We start from the raw sequence: 9,604 nt of genomic DNA on the forward strand, positions 1-9,604 counted from the left end.
TTTTATTATTATCTCTTAAAGATTATCAAAACCAATGGTTGAGATGGATTTTAATATAATGAATGAGATTGAATCTTATTTGGATGGGGTATGGGCCAATGATTATAAATTTTTGGGCCTAATTAACGAAAGAATGTAAGTGGGCCAAACATATATATTATATGGGCCAACCTTTTAAATATAAATGAAAATATATATATGGCCAACGAGCCGAGTTTAACGTTGTTCAAGTTCGGCTTATTAATTAAATGAGCTTGAAAAATGAGCTCGAGCTCGGTTCATTTACTAAATGAACGAGCCCAAGTTAAACCCTTAACGAGTCAAGCCCGAGTTGTTCATGAACAGCTCGATTCATTAGTAGCTCTATCTATAATACAAGGAATGGATGACTTTTCAAACTCATCATTTTCATGACCCAAAAGCATTTCAACTACCTTACTCATGGTGGGTCTTGCATTTTTGTCTTCCTCAGCACATTGCAAAGCCACTCTAACAAGAAGTTCCATCTTATTTTTGTCATATTCACCATCCATGGCAGTGTCTACGATTTCTTCGATCCATGATCCATTTCCTGTAGTTTCATGCATCTTCTCTGTCACCCATGTGACCAACCTTCTCTGCTCCATCCCCCCATTATCATCCATGGCATGGACAGTACCAGTCGGGCTTCTTCCGGTTATCATCTCCAACATGACAACACCATAGCTATAGACATCAACTTTGGATGTGATGGGAAGATTAAAAACCCATTCCGGAGCCATGTAACCTCTAGTTCCTCTCATCCTAGAGAAGCTAGAATTGCCAATGTTACCTCTGTTGAAGAGTTTAGACAGCCCAAAATCTGCTACTTTGGGTTGGTAATTGGAGTCCAAGAGTATGTTCTGAGGCTTTACATCACAGTGTAAAACCCACTCCAAGCATTCTTCATGTAAATAAGCTAGGCCTTTTGCAGTACCCAAAGCAATTTCAAACCTCTTCTTCCAATCAAGTGTGTTGGAAGTTATGTTTTCTGCTAAAGAACCATGCTCCATGTACTCATACACCAAAAGCCTGTGCTTTCCCTCAACACAATAACCCCATGTCTCTATTAGGTTCATGTGATTAAGCCTCCCAATGGTGCTTACTTCTGCTAAGAATTCCTCTTCGCCCTGATTGGCTTCCGTAAGACGCTTGATTGCTGCAACTCTATTGTCAGACAAAGTACCTTCATATACAACACCACTGCCTCCTCTCCCAATCTCTATGCTGAAATTGAGCGTCGCCTTCTTAAGCTCAGCATATGTGTATTTTCTGAATCCAGATCCTACTTGAAGGTAACCTTTCTCAGTTGCACGAGAGCGTTGACGGTCTCTATACAAGACATACAGCACAAACAAGAAACCAATGATCTCAACTCCTCCACATCCACAGGCGAACCAAAGCATGAACTTCACCTTGCTGTTTTCTTTCTTCTTCTTGTAATTTCTGTAAAGGGGTGTTGTAACTTGTTGCGAGCAATCTAATCGTAATTCTTGAGTGGGCTTATCATAGGAGGAGAGATTAGATTTGGGCAATTTTATGTACATTGTTTCTTCAATTCCCTCCGAGCTACCGAGCAACAGAGCCTTGGTGTAACAAAGATAGTAACCATTAGGTCTGTCATATTTGAATTGAAACCCTTTGCAATTGCAATCCTTGGAACACTTCTCTTTACACCTCTCGAAGGTTTGATTTGGGAAGTACGCAATATCCTGGCCATAGCAATCAAGATGAGGAAGTTTGATGAAACCAGCCTCCTCGTCGCACAAGAGATTGAAATATGGTTCACAACCATAAGACCAATCTGTGTGATTTTTCATCTTGAATCCCGGTATGCAATTGCATCTCCTACCTCCTTTACGATGATAATTGCACAGACTGTTGGGTCCACAAATGCCATGAATGGTGCACGGGTTGGACTTGGCTTGCCATGTAACAACCCAAGCACTCAATTTCTCATTTAGACTATACAATCTAAGGTTGCCATCAACATCAAGAGTCAATCTTCTCTTAGGCCCTGTGCCCATATCTGCAGCCGAGAACTTAAAATTATCAGATGACTTGAAATGGCCAGAGGGATCAAGTATTGCAATTCTACTGTTGTTGTACGTGGACCTTCCATTTTCCCATGGTTGCAACCACGGGGTAGGCCAATACATGCTGGAGACTTTAAGACCATCAAATCGGAGGCGGAGCACATTGTCACCATCGAAATAGAACTTGTAGAAACCGGAAGAGTAATTGTTTTGGCTTCTTGATGAAACAAGCATTGTGTTTTTTGTGAGTGGTTGTAGAGGGAGAAGAGTATCCGTTGGTGAATTAAAGCTTTGCCAAAGAATTTCACCCTCCAAAGTATGTAGAACAAGATTACCAGTATCATAAAGTTCCAGCTGCGCCAAAGAAGTCGTCGTGGTGTCGGTGGCCCAAACAATAAGACGATAAGCATCTGTCAAGATTATATTACCAGTTTTTAGCAGAGAGAGCTTTGAGTGTCTTCCGTTAACTGGTCGGTCTCGATTGGCCATCCAAACCACCGTGTGACTTCTATCATTCAACGATTGACTGTACCATATTGCAAAGCAATACGTGTTGTTGCCCACCGGATAAAATCCAGAGGAGAACACACCGTTTGGTGAAATTAGAACCTTATTTGGTTTCTCCACAAACAGGGATGAGCCTTTGGTTATTGAAAGAAGTGTTGAAGATGAAAATGGTGAAGATAGGAGCAGAGAAATGACAATGAATAAAAATGGAGCACGCATAATGACTAGCTCGTTGTATGCAAGTTATGATTAGCTCGTTGAAGGCGGATGTGTTAATATATAAAATCGATACCGACAATTACTCACATGGACGTGGAAGAGTTTACACTGCTCATTAACATGCCTTGTATCTTTTTAGACATCTATGTATTGTTGACCAAGTCCCTTTTTATTTATTTTTATTTATTATTTTTTTTTATGGGAGTAAATTGGGGTCATTCTATTAAATTCTATCATTTCCATCAATTTATAAATATTGGTAGTGCGTAAGTTTGTTGAACCCTTTGATGAAAGTAACAAAGCAATACTACTGTTGATGAAAATTGCATAAAGTTACCATTTTAATGGTTGTATGTTCGTTTAAGTCTTCAAAAGAGTTTGTTATTGAGTTTTTTGGACAAAACACTTTAAAAATATAATAATGTCTGAATTACTTTATTGAATATTAATTTTAAATTAAATTTTACTACGGTACCATTTTATATTAGTAACTATAACTCAGCCACCTTATTTACAGAGTAACAAAGGATTGCAAGTTCAAACTTAAAAAACGTGTGACTGCTAAATTCAAACTCAAAAGTATGTGACCAATGTGAACGATGATTCAAATTCAGAAGACATTTGAAGAGTCAAAAATAGTTGGTGACCATTCACTGAGTGGGCCTACTGGGTGTCAGATTCAATGCACCGGGTCTCTAGTGCCGGTCAAAAATCGTAGGTGGCCATTCATTGAGTGGGCCTACTGGGTGTCAGATTTAATGCACCGGTCTTTAGCGGCGGTCAAAAGTAGTAGTTGACCATTCATTGAGTGGACTCTCGCTCAAATTGATGGTCACAATCTTCCAATAAGACTCGTATTAGTATTATTATGATTACTCTATTTATAAAAGATATTTTGATATGGGAGATCTAAGAGTAGTATTATTTTATTTTTATTTTTATTTTTTATTTTTGTGTCTTGACAAATAATTTATATACTCATTTTGTTCTTATGTAGGTTATTCAAACCTTCAATCTTGAGAGATCTAAGAGTAATATTACTCTATTTTTATTTTTATTTTTTATTTTTGTGTCTTGACAAATAATTTATACACTCATTTTGTTCTTATGTAGGTTATCAAACCTTCAATCTTGAGGGGTTAATCATGTGAGGTAGAGAGGACGTGACTAGGTTGTAATTATTGGTGATAAGATAGAAATTGTGTGTCTTTTATATTTTTATAAAAATAGAGCTGGTTAATTGGAAGTCTAAACGAAAAATTTTACCTTAACGATCAGCACACATCTTTAGTAGAACTTGAACTCTCAATATTTTCTTTAAGAAGGTGGAGGATACCACCATGCTAAAGATTTTAGCAAATATTATAAACATGACATAATAGAAAGGAAGACATAACAGGAAAACAAATTAATTGAAAGTCTAAACGAAAAATTTTACTTCAACGATCAACCCACATTCTTAGTAGAACTTGAACTCCCAATATTTCCTTTAAGAAGGTGGAGGATACCACCATGCTAAAGATTTTAGCAAAAATTATCAACATGACATGGTAAAAAGAAAGACATAACAGGAAAACAAAAATTCGTGAGAATTCTCAGAATGTTGGAACTTAGATGTTGAAAAAATAAATAAATAAATAAATAAAAATTCTTTGACTTTGAGTATCATGAATTGAACCAGCCAAAGCCAAAAAGATGAGTCAGTGTAAACTCAATAGCCAAAGTTTTTTTGTATGATGATTGAATTTGGTTGACTAATACCAGAGACGAAAATTGTACCACGTATCAAGAGAACATTTAATTTATCAAAAAAATCCAAAGCAGCCATCAACACATAATTCAAGAGGATATACATCCACGCAATACTATAGTTGACGAGGACGAGTCATCTTTGGCATGAGTCTTTTTTAGTATCGACCAACTGTCTCTATTCAGTTTAAGAATATGTCAATCGGATAATATTATTGGTATATTATATGGATATTTAAAAAAAAATTAATTTAAAACTTACCATATTCTAACTTTCTAATTGGTCTAATCAATCACGGGAATGGAATTGGTCATTGTCATTATCTCTTTGCATCCAAAGAATTTAACAGCGGCACCTAAAATCATGGGTCAGAACTATAGAAGGTCCATTATTGACTAGTCAAAGAATTACGCTCCTTTGGTGTATTATTGTCACAGGGGACATGTAGGGTGGGAGAAGATGTTAGGAAGTGGAGAAGTTGAGTTTTTGAACTTGATTTGTTACTTGTGAAAGGTGAGTGGATGATGTGAAGAGTGGAGACCCCAAGAGATTCTTCCTTATCAACCAATTTTTAACGTGTAATTGACTCTATGCCCCCAACTAGTTGTTTAGGTTAGGTCTCATATAGTGGTCTTCCTAAAATGTCCTTGTCTAGAAACATGATTTGATGCTATCATATACACTCAGACTATTGCATAAAAATAATAATAATTAATTAATTAATTTAAATGAAAAATGAAATCAATTTAGTGTCGAGAATATATTGAATGAGCCGAGCGTGTCATGTCATTGATATGCTCATAGGGTCAGCCTTGGGCCGAGGCAACCGTCACCCAGACGGTCGACTAAGGCCTCCAATTTGGGCAAAAAAATTTGTATTACTAGGACCCAAAAATTTGTATTACTACGGTGTTTTAAAATTTTGGATCTCATATTCGCCTAGGATATTTGTATGCTCGGCCAATGAAAATTAACCATTAAGAGAAATGAGTCCACATTGCTCAAAATTTTCCTCAATAAACTAGTTTGTTTGTTATATTTTCATTGCAGTGGCATATTAATAACATGGTATGTCGGGCTGCCACATATATTTAATGATGGAATGAAGGAGCATTAAAATATTTTTTTTTCTCAAATTTGATAAAAGTTGAAATTTAGATGTTTTTCTAAACTTTTTGTTGTATAAATATTCCCACATTTCTTTCTAGCTACAAGCATGCTTAATCATTTTTATTGAATGAGGCAAATGCAAGCTTATAGGAGCTTATTTCTCCTTGCCAGCAGATTGAGAAAACCATTCAAGAACTACAGATAGAGAGGAAGTAAAGTACCAGAAAATGGCTCAAACAATTATTTTCAAATTTTGTAATAATATAGAATGGAACGTGACAATGGTAATTATCACTGAAATTGCAATAGGGTTGTATTGGGTTAATAATGTAAAAGAGACACTGGCTAATACAAATAGATAGGGTATATTGGGTCCCCCTGTCTAATGCCCTTTAACATTTTTTAAGAAACCACATAATTCTCCATAAATGAGATAGAAAATGAAGTTGTGGAGATGCAACAAGATATCCAGTTGATGAAAGGGAGAAGGGAGTTCATAAGCTCAAGCATATCAAGAATGAATGGTACCATCTCAACAATTCTTGAGATAGGTTTATATGGTTCCCATTTTCTCTCCCATTGTCAATGGAATTTCTGTAATGTCAATAATTTGGAGTAGAATAGATTTCAAATTGATGATTTAAAGTTTAGAAATACAAATGTAAAGCACATTACAACAAGAAATAACCTAAAATTATTTGGAGAAGGTGGGGCAGTGGGATCGTAGGATTTAGAGTAAGATAAGTTGCATTTATTTTCCTAAGAATTCTTCGATCTACTCATTCCTCTGCACATTCCTCCAAATCACATTCCTCAACATCGTACTCAAATATCAAACTATCACATGCATCTATAATACAAGGAATGGATGACTTTTCAAACTCATCATTTTCATGAGCCAAAAGCATTTCAACTACCTTACTCATGGTGGGTCTTGCATTTTTGTCTTCCTCTGCACATTGCAAAGCCACTCTAACCAGGAGTTCCATCTTATTTTTGTCATATTCACCATCCATGGCAGTGTCTATGATTTCTTCGATCCATGATCCATTTCCTGTAGTTTCATGCATCTTCTTTCTCACCCATGTGACCAACCTTCTCTGCTCCATCCCCTCATTATCATCCACGGCATGGACAGTAGCAGTCGGGCTTCTTCCCGTTATCATCTCCAACATGACAACGCCATAGCTATAGACATCAACTTTGGATGTGATGGGAAGATTGTAAACCCATTCCGGAGCCATGTAACCTCTAGTTCCTCTCATCCTAGAGAAGCTAGAATTACCAATCCCACCTCTGTTGAAGAGTTTAGACATCCCAAAATCGGCCACTTTGGGTTGGTAATTGGAGTCCAAGAGTATGTTGTGAGGCTTTACATCACAGTGTAAAACCCACTCCAAGCATTCTTCATGTAAATAAGCTAGGCCTTTTGCAGTACCCAAAGCAATTTCAAACCTCTTCTTCCAATCAAGTGTGTTGGAAGTTATGTTCTCTGCTAAAGAACTATGCTCCATGTACTCATACACCAAAAGCCTGTGCTTTCCCTCCACACAATAACCCCAAGTCTCTGTCAGGTTCATGTGATTAAGCCTCCCAATGGTGCTTACTTCTGCTAAGAATTCTTCTTCGCCCTGATTGGCTTCCGTAAGACGCTTGATTGCTGCAACTCTATTGTCAGACAAAGTACCTTTATATACAACACCACTGCCTCCTCTCCCAATCTCTATGCTGAAATTGCGCGTGGCCTTCTTAAGCTCAGCATATGTGTATTTTCTGAATCCAGTTCCTACTTGAAGGTAACCTTTCTCAGTTGCACGAGAGCCTTGACGGTCCTTATACAAGACATACAGCACAAACAAGAAGCCAATGATCTCAACTCCTCCACATCCACAGGCGAACCAAAGCATGAATTTCACCATGCTGTTTTCTTGCTTCTTCTTGTAATTTCTGTAAAGGGGTGTTGTAACTTGTTGCGAGCAATCTAATCGGAATTCTCGAGTGGGCTTATCAAAGGAGGAGAGTTTAGATTTGGGCAATTTTATGTACATGGTATGTTCAATTCCCTCCGTGCCATCGAGCAACAGAGCCTTGGCGTAACAAAGATAGTAACCACTCTTGATTTCAAATTTGTATTGAAACCCTATGCAATTGCAAGACTGGGAACACATCTCTTTACAACTCTCGAAGGTTACATTTCGGGAGTACCCAATTTCCTGGCTATAGAAATCAAGATGAGGATGTTTCTTGAAAACAGCCTCCTCGTCGCACAAGACATTGAAATATGGTTCACAACCATAAGACCAATCTGTGTGATTTTTCATCTTGAATCCCGGTATGCAATTGCATCTCCTACCTCCTTGACGATGATAATTGCACACACTGTTGGGCCCACAAATGCCATGAACACTGCATGGGTTGGACATTGCTTGCCATGTAACAACCCAAGCTCCCTTATTTAGACTATACAATCTAAGGTTGCCATCAACATCAACAGTCAATCTTCTTTTAGGCCCTGTGCCCAAATCTGCAGCCGAGAACTTAAAATTATCAGATGACTTGAAATGGCCGGAGGGATCCAGTACTGCAATTCTACTGTTGTTGTACGTGATCCTTCCAAGATCCCATGGTTGCGCCCACGGGCTAGGCCAATAAAAGCTGGATTTTTCAAGATCATCAAATTGGAGGCGGAGCACATTGTCATCATCGAAATAGAGCTTGTAGAAACCGGAAGAGTAATTGCTTTGGCTTCTTGATGAAACAAGCATTGTGTTTTGGGTGAGTGGTTGTAGAGGAAGAAGAGTATCCGTTGGTGAATTAAAGCTTTGCCAAAGGATTTTACCCTCCAAAGTATGAAGAACAAGATTACCAGTATCATAAAGTTCCAGCTGCACCAAAGAAGTCGTCGTGGTTTCGGTGGCCCAAATACGCTGATCAACATCTGTCAAGATAATATTACCAGTTTTTAGCAGGGAGAGCTTTGAGCGTCTTCCATTAACCGGTGTGTCTCGATTGGCCATCCAAACCACTGTGTGATTTCCATCATCTAATGATTGACTATACCATATTGCGAAGCAATATGCGTTCTTGCCCACCTGATAGAACCCCGAAGAGAAAACGCCGTTCGCTGAAATTAAAACGTTATTTGGTTTTTCAACGGAGAGGGATAAGCCTTTGGTTAGTCTAAGAAGTGTTGAAGATGAAAATGGTGAAGATAGGAGCAGAGAAATGACTATGAATAAAAATGGAGCACACATAATGGCTTTAGCTGCTCAGTGTTGTATGTAAGTTATGATTAACTGTTGAAGGCGGATGTGTTAACATATATATATAATAGATACGGACAATACACGTGGACGTGGAAGAGTCTACTCTGCTCATTAATATGGCTTGTACCTTGTTAGACATATATGTACAGTTGACCAAGTCGTTAATTTATTTATTTATTAATTTTTTTTTTTTTTGAGGGAGTAAATTTCTATTAAATTCTATCATTTCCAACATTTTATAAAATATTGGTAGTGCGTAAGTTTGAACCCTTAGATGAAGAGTAACATAGCAATATTAATGTTGATGAAAATTACATAAAGTCACAATTTTAATCTGATAAATCGAACCGGACCTATAAGTTTTGTTTAGTTTTTTCATGGTTAAATTTTGTTCCCGTTCCAAAAATATAGAACAGAGGTTACAATTAGAGTTTTTATAAGACCAAACCAAACCGAATCGTTTTATTATTTTATATATATTTATATATTTTGTTTTATATAAATAATAGAATAATAAGATTAGTCTTTGAACAACTCAACTATATTTCATAATTAATATATAATAAAAATACGACTCTCTAATTGCACTCCATTTATCATTTTTTTTTAAAAGAAATGATAAGAAAGTCCTTCAATTCATTAATGTACAATTCCTTAATTTATAATGTCATAATTACCCTTTATATAACTTTATTATT

The 9,604-nt window shown here is 37.0% G+C and overlaps 2 protein-coding genes across 2 annotated transcripts; both read right to left on the reverse strand.

The window, feature by feature from the left end:
- Positions 1-215: 215 nt before the first annotated feature.
- On the reverse strand, positions 216-2,898 carry LOC132273967 (putative receptor protein kinase ZmPK1). Its single transcript, XM_059775096.1, has one exon. It carries the CDS (start codon positions 2,778-2,780, stop codon positions 336-338), a length of 2,445 nt encoding a protein of 814 aa, XP_059631079.1. The 5' UTR covers positions 2,781-2,898; the 3' UTR covers positions 216-335.
- Positions 2,899-6,231: 3,333 nt separating this feature from the next.
- LOC132273968 (putative receptor protein kinase ZmPK1) lies at positions 6,232-8,945 on the reverse strand. Its single transcript, XM_059775097.1, has one exon. It carries the CDS (start codon positions 8,892-8,894, stop codon positions 6,420-6,422), a length of 2,475 nt encoding a protein of 824 aa, XP_059631080.1. The 5' UTR covers positions 8,895-8,945; the 3' UTR covers positions 6,232-6,419.
- Positions 8,946-9,604: the final 659 nt, after the last annotated feature.

The sequence above is a fragment of the Cornus florida genome, unplaced genomic scaffold (assembly GCF_030987335.1).
Source record: "Cornus florida cultivar Cherokee Brave unplaced genomic scaffold, ASM3098733v1 CherokeeBrave_3.0.0_Hap2_Chr09, whole genome shotgun sequence".
In the NCBI taxonomy this organism is placed as follows: domain Eukaryota; kingdom Viridiplantae; phylum Streptophyta; class Magnoliopsida; order Cornales; family Cornaceae; genus Cornus; species Cornus florida.

What these genes read in the sequence shown, in the direction of transcription:
- LOC132273967 (XM_059775096.1), bottom strand. Translation starts at nt 2,780, where the DNA reads ATGCGTGCTCCATTTTTATTCATTGTCATTTCTCTGCTCCTATCTTCA.
- LOC132273968 (XM_059775097.1), bottom strand. Translation starts at nt 8,894, where the DNA reads ATGTGTGCTCCATTTTTATTCATAGTCATTTCTCTGCTCCTATCTTCA.